The 15,953-nt window shown below is 46.8% G+C and overlaps 1 protein-coding gene across 2 annotated transcripts in view; it reads left to right on the top strand.

Annotated features, from left to right (window-relative positions):
• LOC134407978 (carcinoembryonic antigen-related cell adhesion molecule 5-like) overlaps positions 1-14,661 on the top strand; it is a 48,939-nt gene extending 34,278 nt beyond the window's left edge. Inside the window, exons 5-10 of one of the 2 annotated variants that reach the window (XM_063140019.1) lie at positions 277-549; positions 1,194-1,451; positions 6,897-7,023; positions 9,123-9,175; positions 10,607-10,638; positions 12,458-14,661. In XM_063140019.1, coding sequence (XP_062996089.1) covers positions 277-549; positions 1,194-1,451; positions 6,897-7,023; positions 9,123-9,175; positions 10,607-10,638; positions 12,458-12,580 — 866 coding nt within the window. In that variant the 3' untranslated portion in view covers positions 12,581-14,661. The remainder of the gene's footprint in view (positions 1-276; positions 550-1,193; positions 1,452-6,896; positions 7,024-9,122; positions 9,176-10,606; positions 10,639-12,457) is intronic. The other variant, XM_063140020.1, reaches the window with a different exon arrangement.
• Positions 14,662-15,953: the final 1,292 nt, after the last annotated feature.

The following is a 15,953-nucleotide window of genomic DNA, read 5'->3' as shown; positions in this document are numbered from 1 at the left end:
AGCGTTCAGAACAACCCATGACCTTGGTAATGCTCAAATTCCTCAAACACTTTAGCATAAAAATCTCATGTTATGCTTCCAGAATGGCATGATTCTGTTCTATAAATCATGCAATCCCTCACATACTCTAGCAGCAATGTATGGAAGAGAAGCATTCCTATTTCGAGGAGCGGCCTAAAAGTGTCTTACCTTACTGGCCACATTGGATCAAACCTTGCCCAGATTTAAAGGCCATGAGGACAAGGAAGAATAACTATATTTCTATTTTGTGTGCAGAAATACTCTCCAAACCAATTCTAACGCCTGACAAAAACAGGACAGTAGAAAACGAGACTGTCATCTTGCAGTGTAAAACTTCCAGCAACCCCAAGGTCAACGTCTCCTGGTTCAAGGATGGTAAACCTGTCCCAGATACAGCAGAACTATCTGATATGAACCGAACCCTCACACTACTTAACATCACCAAAGATGATGCAGGAGACTATACATGTGTGGCCAGCAACCCTGTCTCCAGCGAATCAAGTAACCCAGCTAACATAGTTGTGGCATGTGAGTAATCCCAGGTTGACTACGCCTTTCCTCTTGCCTTTGCTGCAGATATGTGGCAGGGAGGGTGTGAGTGATTTCTAATGGGGATTCTCCCCCATTTCCCAAATGGGAGAGGCTGGGGTTCACACCTGCCTGGAGGCTGCAAACCCCCTGTTCCCTAACCCTTGATGTATAGAGGTCCACTTATGGTGGCACCTCAGTCGTAACTGAAAGACACTCCACAGATGTTCAAGGGTGCGCCCTCCTTTATTCATGAAATCATGCATTGTAAAACAGTTCCAGAACTACACCTCAGTGAATCCTATCTCAGATTAAGCCCTTTTCCTGACCCCAAGGTTATCAGTTCTTTTGCTGACTACCTAGAAACAGTGAACATAAGAGCCATGCTGGGATAGACCAAAGACCTATCTAGGTAAGTATTCTTTTCCCAATTTGGCCAATCAAATAGCCCAATGGAAAGCCCACTCCAGGCAGGCATGAGTTCAATAGCACTTGTGTTCCCCAACGACTGGTACTCAGAGGCATACAGCCTCTGATACTGAAGATCATATACCCTGCCCGCGAAGTGGCACATAGCAGCTGGGTGAAGCACGCCTCCCTCGTTTCCAGCCCTTCACCTTGATTCTACTTCATTTCCTTTGTAGATGGGCCTTATGATGTTCATCTGAATCAACCAGGAACCTTAACAGTGAACCTCGGTTCCAATTTGGATCTGCTGTGTATTGCGGACTCCTTCCCTCTGCATTTTCAGTGGTTTTTCAATAATACTGATCAGAAAGTGGCAAACGATACCTTCAGTGTTCCCTTGACAGCCTGGGAAGATCAAGGGAATTACACCTGCCAGGCTTACAACTCCGACACCAATCGCGCTGGTTCAGCCTCTGTCATTGTGAAGTTGACGGGTGAGTCTCCAGGACTGAGAACCCATCCCATGTTTGCCCCTGATTCCGCCAACATTCGGAGCGTCCCAGTCCCCCTTCGATCTGGTTACGCAGGGAAGGGGCCAAGTGGAGACAAGCTGTATATGTGGAGGGTGTGAGTGACTTTCTGTGTGGAGCATAGGATTGGATTCAGGCTAAGTTAGTTGCACGGAGGTGCCATTGAAAAGAACAGTACAACTTAATAATAACAATGCCCATTGATTTGAATAGAGCTATGTGCAATTAAGACTCTGGATCCAACCCGCTGATTTGTTTAGAGTGCTTTTTGGTGGTCTTACTCCTCTATGCCCCACCTTTCTCGGCAAAATGGGTATTCGAGGCTTAAAATGTCATCGAATAAAATATAACAAAATAAGATGTGATCTAATCAAACAATGAATGACTTTAAGTAAGTTAAACTATAACTATAACCTGATACACAGGAAAGTAATAGGTTTCTCCAGCCTTGTATTTAAGCACTTACCTGAATGCCACAGATGACAATGCATTTCATGCAGATCAGTGAGCAAGCTGGCGAAGGAGATCTGGGACGCGCTGTCTTTCCTCCATGCCCAGCATTGAAACCAAGCAGGCCGCCAGAGGAGGGAATCCCCCTCTTCCACGCCTGGCACAGACAAGCAGCGGGCTTCTGGAAGAGGGATGAAGCTTTTCGCCCCTCTTCTGCCATCCTCCAGCAGCCCCAGTCCAAAAGATTTTGCAGGCTAATTTGTGAGCTTATTTTCAAGGCCGCTTTTCCCCATCATGGCATCTTTCTACTAAGCAAAAGTTTCACTTGCTAAATCTCTGCATGTCAGAATACAATTAAAAGTAGAGGAGCAGGATTTTTTTTTTGTTTTGATTTGTTTTTAAGGCAAAACCTAAACTTGTATTCTGCCCTTGTTCCTGAATGCTGGAAGCTTCGTGAAAACTTTTATGGTGTCGGTTTTCACGCACTTGTGTGCATGTGTGTGTATGTTACTTTTTTAAAAGAGCTGGTGGCACTGAAGAGGACTATGATATACTTCTGTGAACATTGTTTTTTAAAGCTGTACAAGTTGAATAGGACCATAGGGGTATAGCAAGTGCAAATCATGGCCTGCCGTGGGTTCACACCCTTATGCTGCGTCTTCCAGGTTGCCAGATTGCAACTTGGAGATTCTCATTGTACCTTTTTAGAATCTGCCACTCAATCAGGAGACCAGGCAGCTGTGGTTTCTTCTACCTGTCTCACACACCTCCAGTGTATTCATCCCCCTTTCCTTCACTAGCTGTAGTGAGATGGAATCCAGAGGTGCCGTGGAGGAGGAGGAGGAGGAGGAGGAGGAGGGCAGACTAAATGGAGGAACCAGATACGAGGAGCTGTGGTTCTGTTCTAAATCTGGGGTGGATTTAAAATAGCAATTTTGAAACTCTGTAGCCCTATAAGTCCAAACCAGCCACCCACAGAGGAAGAGACCCTGCCCCCGTCTATACGACAACGGGATTGCTCCGCATTGAATATAAACCCAAATTTTCATAGATTCTAATCTATGCAAAGAGCGTCACATTGCAGCATCAACAGCGATTTATCTCCTGATTTTTTTGTAGTGCAGTTATTAATGTGCATATGCGCACATACGAGGCTGTGGATTATAGATGAGCCAAGCTATAAATTTTATCTGCGGAGTTCCGCAGATTCATAGAAGAGGAAAACTATGTGGGGAAAAGAATGAGGCAGCAGAGAAAGATGCAAGAGGGAGGCTGAACAGGTCTCCTCTCTCTTGCTGACCATTCCCCCCTCTTTGCTTACATTTTAAAAGCTCCATCTTAATTCAACATTAAAACGGCAGGAAGGAACGAGGCAGCCAGAGGACGTGATAGGTGGGAAGGTGGGAAATCAGCCAATCACTTTGTCCTGCTCTCAAAGTTACACCCACATGTCAAAATGCGATTTAAGTCCCCCAAGGACACATAATTATGATGTGGTGCAAACTCGGACATTGATCCAAAAGTCGCGGTAAATCGCAAATGCGAATATGTGCGTTATCGCGTTAAAAACCCAGCGCTGCAGCGAGTGAACGGCTGCGTCATGTGCCTTGAAACATGAATCTGCGTATTTACGTCAGGGTAAAGAAGTCGTATAGACATCCCCCCTCTTGCCTCTTCACCAAGGACACTGGATTTGGGTTAGACAAATCTGTCAGTTTTGCTTTCTCCTCCATTTGAATTTCTAAAATCTCAAGTTCTTTCTCTCCCAAATATGAAGAACTTTGTGATTTTTTGGTAAACTCTTATACAAATCAAACTGGAATGAAATTCTCACCCATCTACACCAGCCAAATTCAAGAGGTACAGCTATTCCCATCTTCATGGCAACGTATTGAGAATCGCTTTCGGCTTTTCTCTGCTTTTTCCTGAAATCGCCTTTGGTCTGTCAATTGCACTATAAGCGGAAAAAGTGGACTATGCCCACTATGGCCAAACCAACAGCTTTCACAGGTCTCACTGTGCTAGCATGCCGTTGGCCATGCTAGCTGGGAATTATGGGAATTGCAGTCCATCACATCCGGAGAGCACCATGTTGAAGAAGGCTGCTGTAATACATTTGAGTGAGATTTTATTTTGAGTGTATTTTGTAAGCCGCTTTGCAAGCTTCTCAGTGCTGTAAAGCAGGACATAAGTATTCTAAATAAATAATCACATCCCCTTAATGGAGGCCGCACATGTCCCAACTTCTGCCTTGCCTCATTTTGCTTAGGAGGACAAGTTCAGGAGAGTGGCACAGGCAGTCACATAAGGCGTGGGTTGATTTTAAGGCTGATCAATTAACTTGTTTGTGGCATGTCAGCAACAAGCGTGCCTCCAATTTCAATTGAGGAAAAAGTATGCTTGATGTTCTGGATGTTTGGGGAACTTTTTATTTATTTTATTTATTATTGCATTTATATCCCACCTTTTTTCCTCCAAGGAACCCAAGGCAGCATACATAATCCTCTTCATCCTCTCCATTTTATCCTCATAACAACAACCCTGTGAAGTAGGTTGGGCTGAGAGTCTGTGACTGGCCCAAAGTCATCCAGTGGGATTCCATGGCCGAGTGGGGACTAGAACCCAGATCTCCCAACTCCCAGTCCAACACTTTAGCCACTACACCATGCTGGCTGATCTTAAAGGTACAGGGTCTGCAACTTGGCTGTCATTGTTGCTGTGTTGTCTTACACAGCACCATCAATGTATCTGGCATGACATTTTAAAATCTAGAATGGCAACCAGCCCCCTGGTTACATAAACACAGTCATTAAGATGGAGTAGAAATAGAATCCCTTCTTCTCCCATAAGTATGTGTCAGAAGGATCTCCGGGAGTATGATAGAACACCCTCTTCTCATGTTACTCCTCTATCTGCATACAAATGCACACCCAGAACCCCAGAACTTATAGGAAAAACCCAGAGCTCATTCACGCACCAGAGTTGTCCCTTTTGGAAACTCGGCAACGCTTGTCTGGAGAGCAGCTGGAGGGTGACCCAAGGCTTATGTAATTGCATTGACGGCATAGAAAGAACCTTTGCTGGAAAGGTCACAGAGTGTTTGAGTCACAGATAAGGGGAAGCTAATCCACACTGGCTGGGTTCACACAACATGCTAAACCACCCAGTGTGGGTTGTTGTTGAACCATGGTTTATCGTGTTGTCTGAACAAAGTGGGCTCTCCACAGGGCTGCTCGGTAACCATGTATTGTGGCTTGTTACCCACCCTGAATAACCCAACAACAAGCCATGGGTTGTCAAGGTAGCTTGTTCGAGAAAAATAAACCACACGGCATGGTTAATAAGCCATCCTATGGAAAATGCAATGCATTCAGACAACAAGTTAACTCACCCTGAGGAAAAAAATCATGGTGGGTTAGCATATTGGGTGAACCCAGCCAATGTGATCTTACATAGGTGTTCTTCATGTCAAAATAAGATTGTTTCAGTCCCCAGAAATCTGAGCACATGGTAATAAATTTGTCAAGGTTCATTTTCCATCAATAACAGAGGGACAATTGAGCAAGACATTATTATTATTATTATTATTATTATTATTATTATTATTATTATTATCATTATTTATTTAATTTCTTTCAAAAATGAGAAGAGTTGGGGGCTGAAATCTTACACCCCTAGGTCAGGAAACTCTTTCCTGTAACCCCAGGTAATGTGATGCCAACGTGTCATTTCTGGTGAGTATTCAGTGAAAAGGTCAGGAAAAGGCACTCTGCACATATTCAAGGACATATTGTTCTTTGACATGCTTGAGAGCACTGAAAACCGGTTCCAGGATTAAGCCCTTGTGAGCCCCCATTCTAGTTATGTCCAGAACTTGAGGGAAATAGGGATTTGAAGCGAGACTTAAGAAACCTTGTTGCAACAAAAACCAGAGACAAATTTGGGATAAAGTTGGTGTTTTTTGTTTGTTCGTTCATTATTTCTTTTTTACTGTTCCTGCTCCTCTGCCTTTAACAGTAGCCAGCCATGTAGAAATTAAACAGGCGAAGTTTTTCTTCACATTTATTTCCATGCCAGAAAAAAAAAACCACTAGCTAAATTGCTCTGTTTGTCAGACTGCTGTTAAAAGCCATGGGGGGGGGGGCAGAAATGGCACAGCCAGGGAGAAAAGGTCATCTTGTCTTGGAAGTTGAGAAGCGATGGCTTCATTGCTAGGTGTCTTGTGTTTGTGTGATCAAATGGTTAGTGGAAACCATCAGAGCCAGTGTCAAAGACAGATGTGGTTGTGCGCCTGCCAAGAACCCACAGCCCAGTAGGGACCCGATGGCAAGCGCCCCCTGGAGTTTCTCTTCTTCTTCCCCCTTGCAAGCTGCTTGTTCACAATGTGATGGTGAGCAGGTAGTACGGGAGATGCTGCAGCCGACTTGCTCACTGGCTCTCTGACTGCCTAGCAATGATGAGAAACAGGATGAGGAGCAATGTCATCTGGTGACAATGGTGGTAAGAAGGTAGATTCACTGAGGGAGGGAGCCCATTGAGGGTGTGTGGCCCAAGGGCCCTCAGAAACCTGGGGGGAATTCCACACGTCGTACTGAGAGGGCTTCTATGCGCCCCCAGTGCGCCCCCCAAAGCGATCGTGTAGCTTGCCTTTCGAAGAGACGAGGAAGAGGCGTCCTTGCCACCACCGCCGCCGCCGCTACCCACCTACCTCCTCGCCGGCCGGGTCGGAGAGCTGCTCTCCGACCCAGCCGGCGAGGAGGTAGGTGGGTGGCAGCGGCAAGGACGCCTCTTCCTCGTCTCTTCGAAAGGCAAGCTACACGATCTCTTTGGGGGCGCACTGGGGGGCGCATAGAAGCGCCCTCAGTACGACGTGTGGAATCCCCCCTGGAGCTGGCACTGAAAGCCATGGTGGCAACTTGCTTTTCAAATCTCACAGGTATTCTCTTTCCCCTCTTCCAGAAAATACACCAGGAACGAATAATGGTCTCTCTGGTGGAGCCATTGCTGGGATTGTCATAGGCTGTGTGGCCGGAGTAGTGCTCATTTCAGGTCTAGTGTATTTCCTGTGTGCCAAGACTTCCTTGGGGTAAGTATCCCACTCTGGTCTCCTAAGATTGCCCCTCCCATCTCCCCTGCTTCTCCAGGACCTTCCTGCTCGGTTTACCTGGTTTGATGTATCTCTTTGCTCACTCGCAGGGTTTGATGCTGCCTCATTGGTGTGGGTTACTTTCCTGCCTCTCCATCCTGGGTTGCTTCCACCTGTCACTTGGAAGCAATGAGCGTCCTACAGTTTATGGCTCCCCACTACCCAAGCACAAAAGCATTAACTAGGGGTTCCCAGGTGCAAGGTGCAGCAAAAGAAAGTTCTGCTGCCATTGTAATGCGTTGTTGGGAGAAGTTGCAACAGCTAAAGTTCCCCTCTTTGATATAAGTTTCAAAGGCACAGGAGGCCTGTCCTCCATTGAAACTGATAACTCTAAAATGTACCTACAGAGAGAGAGATGGGGGGAGGGGTGTGATGACTAGACCAAGGGCTCATCTAAACCAAGCAGATATTCCACTATGACGGTGGTATGAAAGCGGTATATAAAAGGCAGGAGTCACACTGCTGCTTTATAGTGGTATTGAAGTGCACTGACAACTGTTGGGGCCCATTGACACCTACCATGTACCGCTTTCATACCGCTATATCCTGCTTGGTGTGGCTCCTGCCTTTTATATACCACTTTCATACCACTTTCATAGTGGAATATCCTGCTTGGTGTAGACGAGACCCAAGTTTGATTGGGTAGACCCTTTAAAAAAAATGTCAAAATGTTAAGGCAACAATTCTAAGTACTCTCTTGCCAAATTCACACTTTGATATTTAATCTTTCTAAAACCCTCGCATTCAAATACAAATCCAAATTGTTGGAAACAGCCTAAAGGGGGTGAGGGAATTGAGCAAATATCAGTTCTAATTAGGACTGAGGTGATAATCACCAAAGTAGAAATTACACTGATTTTTGGTGACTGACATTCTTTTGTGCTCTCCGCTGCTACCACCACCACCACCACACAGACACACACACACACACACACAAACAAACGTAATACCTCAGAACAATGCTGCCTTGAAGGCATTCTCAGGGAAAGAAAATGCCCCAAGACCACTAACGTAGCTTCCGCTACCACTTGCAGCAAAATTATTATTTTAAAAAATTCAAGGAGTTGCCTGCATCCATTGCTAATAATCCCACCATTACCACTGAATATGGTGGCAATTCTACACCCCATCCTCACATGTGTGTGTGAGGGGGGGGGTAGCTTTCAAATTGTGGCTGTGGAACTCAGAGCCCAGAGGTTGTGGGCTCTCCCACACTAGAGGCCTTCAAGAGGCAGCTGGACAACCATCTGTCAGAGATGCTTTAGGGTGGATTCCTGCATTGAGCAGGGGGTTGGACTTGATGGCCTTATAGGCCCTGTCCAACTCTACTATTCTATGATTCTATGTCTCCCGATAAAGCCACAACCTTCTCAGAAAGATTGTTGCACAGGTATTGATTCCCCCCCGCCCCCCGCTTCAATATACAGCCACGCTGGATGTATTTGTAGGCCTACTCTCAGTTCACACAGGGAAACAGTGAGGCTAAAAATCTGCTCCGTGTCAGTTAGGAACAGCAGCCAGATCTAAACCTCTTTCATATTGATAGAGTCCCATCATGGTGACGCTATATCCTTCTTGCACATTTATACTGCTAGCACACACAGTGACATCTGTTGAGGTATTTTGGTTAATACGGAATAAAAAGCAGGAAATAACAGTAGAAGAGCAGTATACGGAATGCATCATGTGCCCCAAAAGTTGTCAGTGCACTCTTAACACCGATAAAAAGCGCTAGTGTAGATCAAGCTTGAGTGAGCCTTAACATATATCCCAGAATTCTCTGCAAAGCAATGAGAGTTTGGTTTGGCTTGGGGGTTTTTTTGCTGGCCTGCAAGAGTTCCATCATTTCGAAAGCTTAAAAAACATGGGGGTAGTTAATGGCAAGATATAGAGAGGAAGGAAGGAAGGAAAGAAGATGTATACATTATTTTGGATGATTATTCACGATCAGTGGCATAAGACGAGAAATAACAAGGGGCTCTGTTGCGGGAGGGACCCCTGCTTGTTATAAGATCACACAGTGTCTACTGTTTACCTAGGAGGACGGAGCAACACGTATCCAATGGAAACATACCCTCTGCACCCGGCCACAGTAAGTATCAGCCCTATGGGCTGGGCCGAGGCCTGTGTGATGCATGCCGTGTGCTCTGTGCTCATCCCACCACCACCACCAAGCTGCCCCATGGTTTACGGGCAGCCTGTCCAAGTCACCTATGCTGAAGCTGAGAAGAAGATAGACAGTCTTCCCATGCAATGACTGGGCCAAAGCAAGGGGAGGCAGACGACTTCATCCCCAACTCAGATGCATCATGGGAAACTCCTGCTAGATGTCTTTGTTTAGGGGCGGGGAAAGGACTTCACAGCAGCTCCAGATCCCATTTCTAAGTGCCTGGCTGAGGATCTCTTCCCTGACCCTGCTACTTGTGATCTCAATTCCTGGGGGAAAGGAAGCTACTGTTTTCTGTGGAGTGCTGGTGTTTTCCTCTCCCCTGTCATTCTTTCTGCCCCCACACCCTGCATCATCTTCTGGGATCCGTGCTGCAGCGGCTCTAGAACTGCCTGGTGGTGGGGGAAAAGTTGGAAGTTCACACGAGGGGTTTGAGGGAAGTGGTGGGGCTGGGCCTCTTCAGGAAATGGCTACATCTGTCCTCCGCCGCTGCCATAATTTCCCTGGAATCAGATCTGCAGTTCTGTACCTGCCTCTTCGTCACACTTCACTTTGAGCTTCACTTTGAAGCAAGGGATGGAAGTGAAGAATTGAGGGCTGAGGGTGGAAGCAGGTGACTCCTGCACTCAACCCCTCACTGGCCTTGGATTGCTCAGGACCCAGCACAGGTAGGAAAGTGAGGCAGGTGGGGTTGAAGCAAGGAGGGAGGGGATGAGATGGGGAAAGGGCTGGAATGAGGAGGGAAGAGCCCTCCTACTCACAGTCCCTGCCTCACTTGTCAAACTGAGAGACTGTTTACCTTACTCTTATTATTATTATTATTATTATTATTATTATTATTATTATTATTATTATTTCATTTTATACTGCCCAATAGCCGAGACTCTCTGTGCAGTTCACAATTATAAGGTAGTGTGGCCAAATCCAGACCCTGGGAAAGCTCCCAGGCCTTTAAGAGATGTGTAGAGGGAGAAGGTTGGGCCATTTTTTTCTGTATCACTGTGCTTTAGTTGGTGATAAAAATTGCACACACGTGGTGGAGCTTTCCTGTCCGTGCAGCACGTAAAGGTCTCTGGGTCCTTTGGAGATCGGGAGAATCCTGATGTTAAGGGGAAAATACTGGCAGGGTGTTTCCTGTGCACCACGTTGGCTTACAAATCCCAGCTCCTTCTGCTCACCCCTGCCTGCTTTCACTAAGCTAGTGAGAGTCTCTATTCAACACCCGTGCTTGTCTCAGCCCTTTGGCTGGGAGCAGAAATTGTGGGTTTTCAGTGCTTCTGGTGGGCTTGGGTTCAGTCTCTGCTGTGCATTCGAGTTCTCTGATCCTGTTTCTCTGTCCTGTCTCTGTCATTTCAGACCAGGGAGTCACTGACACCAAGCCCAGATCGGTAAGGATGGAAACTTTACAATCCCAAAGTGTATCCGGACTCTGGAGTTACGTTCCGAACTCTAGAAAGGGGAATGGAGTCAGGTTGAAGCACAGGAGGCTAGAGGCTGCCAGGGTCTGCTAGAGACCATTCCCAGTCTTGAGTAGGGAGCCCCTTGGGAGTTGCCCAACTACTTTACTGACTTGTTCCTGCGTCGCTTAAGGGCTAAACTTCATGTTACATTAAATACATAGCCTGCAGCTGATCCTCATCATTTGTTTAACTTTGTGTAAGTGCACAGAGGCCTGATCCAGATTGAAGAACCACCGTGCACACATAGGGGAAGTTGAACCTTCCCACCAAACCACTTTCTCCCCCAACCTCCCAAAATGTCCTCCCCACACATCACAGGGACTTTTTAAAAAAAAGAGGGGGAGGGGAAAACCTCTCTATTGGTGCCAAATTGAGTTTTTTTCCTTTCTCTCTCTCTCTCTCTTTTTAGTCCCCCAGTGGAGGAGAGAGTAGTGGGGGCTTGGAGGGGAAAGTAGTTAACATAGCATGAAGTTTAGCCTTAAACAGCAGGTTGATCTGCAGAACTTAGCAAGGGGTGATGCATATCTCCATGCTACGAAAAGCTTCCCTTGCTGTTTTCTGCAGAAGAAGGGTGCTTCCGGACGGACGTGGCTTTTCTTGTGCAATCACCCTGCCTCATTCAGAGAATTTTTTGCGTGGGTCCAGACAACGTTGTCTTCCATGTGTTTTCCCCTGCTTCTTCCAGCTTTAATCATCACACACACACACACACACACACTCAGGAGGAAAAGACAGGATAACTGCACAATGTCCTTTGACTGGTAGCATTAAGAGCCCTCCCTTTGGAAGTACCCACAGATACAAGCCAGCCACCCTGCACCCTCTCTAGCTCTTTTATTTTATTTTTATTTCTGGTCACTTGGTATCCCTAAGTCTATTGGATCGTAATGATCTCAGAGCTGCAGAGGTGAGTAAAGTATAGTTCCCCTACAGACAATCAAAGTATCCCAGGGGCAGCTTTCTTACTCCAGGGTAAGTTGGGTAAGTTGGCCATATGCATAGTCTGTCATCATCAAGTTATAAGGAGAATTTTACTATGCACCAAGTGCAGATGTTGGGTAAAATCGTAATTGGTAACCATCCCTTGGGAATTAAATCTGTAAGTGTGAGGAAAGGTTGCTATGAGATACATGAGTTTTCCCTTGGGCCCGCTGTTTTTTTCTTTGTCTCCTGAAATGCAGCAAGGGTTGGCACCTTTTTCTTTTGGGCCTGCTCCTGTGCCTTTAATCGGGCCGGGAGCCAGAAATGTTGTCGTAATCAGGGGGCGAAGGTTAGCCCAACAGAAGGGGAAGGTTAAAGACCAAAGTAAAACAGCCAGAGACAAAATATAGAGAGCCTAGTTATCTTTTAAGTCATTTCATATTAATAGAACCTTTAATCTTTTTATCGGATGTAAGAAGAAATGCCAGACACTTGCCAGTTATCCCAGAGCCTTTAGCCCTCATTGCCTGGATCACTGGAAGGGAAAAAACAGGTGGGGATGCTTACTGAGCAACAAATACATTGCTCGAACACTGAATTGCGTGCATTTTGCATGCATCTCCTTACATCTGCATAAGTAAAAGTCCTAAGATGTTCATTTTTGTGGTGCTGTTGCTGTTTTTCTCTTTTAATGAAACCTGGACATTCAAGGAAGGGGCTTCCAATATCCCTGAAAGGGCAGGTGCTCCACAGGCCCTCCTGTGGCTAGGGCCCTGCCTCTAAACTTCCTGTGCTCCTGCCAATCCTTACTTTTGCTCTCTTGCAGGGTGAAGAGGACATACAATATTCAACACTAGCTTTCAAGGCCAACAACCCTCCTCAGCCAGCCCCAGGGCCCACCCATCCCTTGGAAGGCAATATAATTTACTCGGAAATCAGAAAGAAATGATCGATAAATCCCCCCTATGGATTCTGGAGCGCATGACCCCCTACGCCTCATCTCTGCTTCCCTTGTCTGGATTCCTGTGAGGCAGGCACATTGGGCGGGGGGGGGGGAGAAACCCCTGCTGCCTCTTCCGAAGAGAAGGGAGAAAACCCCTTCTTCGCACAATCGGATCTCCTCTCAGATTCCACCCAACCCCTGTAAGAGGAAAACAAATAACAAACGTTTCTTTCCATGCTCTGTCGCTCAGTATAACAAACGGGTTAGCAACAGAACCCAGTGATCGGGGGCCGGCCTTCAGTTCACCCGGCTGTGACTTGCGTTTGTGCCAAGGGAGACCGTTTCATCCTCAGAACTGGGTGGGGGAACGCTACCGACAGTCTGTCTTTCTTCCTTTCTTTCTTTCCTTCCTCCCCGCCCCCTCACTCTTGTTGCAATCCTCCTGGTTTGGGGTTTGGTGTCACCAGATAGCTGTGGTTCCTACCCCCTCAGGCCTTCCCCGGGCTATCGCAAGCCCCCACTTGGGGAAACTGAATTCCTGCCACCAGGGAGAATGCAAAGAAAGCACTTCACCCTGTGGAAGAGCGTATGGTCATGCCTTCTGTGTTCGCAAAGGCCTGAACACCAACTGACTTTCACCCTCCTGTCTGGCTTCTGGCTTCAGCTGTACAGAAGGCTTATTTGGAGCCTGGATGTCTGGAGTTCTTGCGTGCCCTTTCCGGCTCAGCTGCCCTTTTTGCATCAATGGATTTGCCCAGTGGGTTTGCAGGTGGGCTCCATCGCTCAGGGTTTGTGTGTGTGTGTGTGTGTGTGTGATTTGTGGCAGCAAAGAGCCACCCAAACGATTGTCCCTTCTGCTCGCTAAGACATTATTCCCCACTTTCTCCAGATTAGCAGACACAATCCAGTCCACAGCCAGACTAAGGAAGCAAACAGGAGCAACGCAGAGCAGATGGAGTTGGATGCAAGAGAGGCTGCAGGAGATGGTAGCATGGAGGGGGTGTTTTATAGGTTATTCTCCCAGGTTTTCTAGCTAAGCGGTGTCCAGTGGTTGGAAAGAGAAGAGAGCATGGCCAAACAGAGAACTATGGCTACAGGGTTCCAATTCCACCAGCTCTGGGAGGAAGAGAATGGTTGTTGTCATCTTGTCCCATTGGAAGCCACAGAGCTGGTAGACAGAGTGCCCACATGAAAAAGCTCAGCTGGGATGCTCACTGAGCAGTCTCGGCCAAGCCGCTGTCCCTCAAAGTAACCTCCCGCCTTTGCAGGGTTGCTGTGAGGCCTCACTGAGATATTGCCTTGAGACTGGGGGGGTGGCGGGGGAGAGGTGCGATTAAACTAAATTAATTGCAGGTGTAGAATCAGGGTACATGTTGGAGTCAGAATTCTAGATTCACTTACTCCCACGCTGCAGAAGAATGCTTCAGCCCGTCGGACGGAATGACTGTTTTGCAAACTGCAATGAAGTGTGGAGAAGGAGAGTGTTTGCCGATAAGTGTTTTGCATTGGAAATCAGGAATGGCTCTGCAGCCAGCCAGTTTCGACCGAATGGGGCAAATTTGCCAAACCCAGTTGTTCGTGTGACCTCCAAATCTAGAGCTTGTGAGATCTCTGGTTGGGGGGGGGGTGATGTTTCTCATGGCCACGGCTCACTTTTGTAGAAGCACGCTTGGTCATTTCGCGGTCCCCAGCTCTGTCCAAGCTTTCTCATCTTTGACAGAGAGTCGGTGTTGCCTCCGTGGCGTGATAGCATCTCGTACATTCTGGGCCTTGCTAATCGACGGGTGTGGCTGGAAGACGGCATGTATTCACGCTAAGCTTCGGAACAGAAGGACAATGGAACAGTGTTTGCAACAAGCGTCGCACTCATGGCCGCAGCACCAAAGTTTAACCCCTTCAGCTTCCTCCCACTTGAAAGAGGCCTGTCGATCTAAAGAAACCCGGCTGGCCGGTTGGCCGTGTGATTTCGAAGGGGGAAAGCACAAGATGAGAAATGAGACACAAGCTGTGGTGACTGTGAAAATTGGGGCTGTTTCTTCGGTGTTCGTATAATGAGCCTCTTTGTTTTTAATTAAAAAAAATGAGAATGGAAAAGTCTGTTGGGAGCGTTCTTGACGGTGGGCAGGGAATAGGGCGGCTGATGGCCTGGCCAACAGCAACATGCGAGCCGGTTCCTGGGTGGCTCACCAGTCATGCAGGCTGGATTGGGTTGGAAGGAATGTTGCCCAAAAAGCAGTGCGGAGAAGACAACCAAGTACAGCCAGCCAACTGGCCCAACTGGTGACCCACCAAGAAGGTGTTTCACTTGCCTTTATGTGTTAACCTGGGACTGCAAAAATGTTGGAAGGGGGAAAGAGAAAAACATGGCAGTATCATGCCACCTTGCAGGTCACCGTGCATGATTGCTGGACTGTACAGGGTGGCCATGTGCCCTCTTTTACAGAGGTCAGTCCTCTCTTTGAAGGGCTGTCCAGTCTAGAGATAACCATCCAGAGAAAGAGCCAGGCCTTGAAGAAGCCCATCAATAGCACCTGGTCAAATAATTTATCAAGACACACAAATTGAGCAAGGTCATGGTCGTCCCTGCTACGGTGAGATGGACTGTATTTCTATTTATAATAATTTCTAAATTTGCATATATTAGCATATGGAACTTTTCTACGAATTTGTGTTATCTTTTTTGGCACTTCACAACTGCCTACCTATATGGTGTACGGTGGCGTATGGCGTACAGTCCTGGTGTACAGTGGTGTTCCGCTTGACCAAGTACCCACGCCTGGCTTTCTTCCTGACTTCCTGTTCTCTTACACAGATGTCTACTCTTCCTATAGATACTCTTCCATAGTGCTCTGAATGGTCCTCCATGCAGGAGAATGCAGAAGCATCAGGTGCTCCACAGAGCATTCGCTCGGCCTCTGCATTTTCTGTGGATTTGCATCTTATAGAATTTGCACAAAAAGCAGAAACTCAACTTTTCCTGTTGTTGCAGCTGCATGCCGGTAAAGGCTCTTGTTAAATTTCTACCTGCCATCCACCGTTTTGATTGGTGAGGGGTGGAAGAGAAAGACCTCATTTGTGGGGGGAGGGGGTTGTGCAGTCAGCCTGATCCTAGGTCCCCATGGTGATGTCCCAGCAACACACAGATCCTGCTCTTCTAGCTTTATTTTATTTATTTAATTAATTAATTACATTTATATACCGCCCCACAGCCGAAGCTCTCTGGGCGGTTTACAACAATTAAAAATAGTAAACATTAAAAGTATACAAAAATTTAAAAAACACAAAAACAGTATAAAAACAACAGTATCCATTTAAAAACAACAATTCTGGGGTCCATTAAAAACAAACTTAACGTTGTTAAATGCTGTTAAAATGCCTG

The sequence above is a fragment of the Elgaria multicarinata genome, chromosome 13 (assembly GCF_023053635.1).
Source record: "Elgaria multicarinata webbii isolate HBS135686 ecotype San Diego chromosome 13, rElgMul1.1.pri, whole genome shotgun sequence".
In the NCBI taxonomy this organism is placed as follows: Eukaryota; Metazoa; Chordata; class Lepidosauria; order Squamata; family Anguidae; genus Elgaria; species Elgaria multicarinata.
This window is presented reverse-complemented; position numbering and strand designations above follow the sequence as displayed.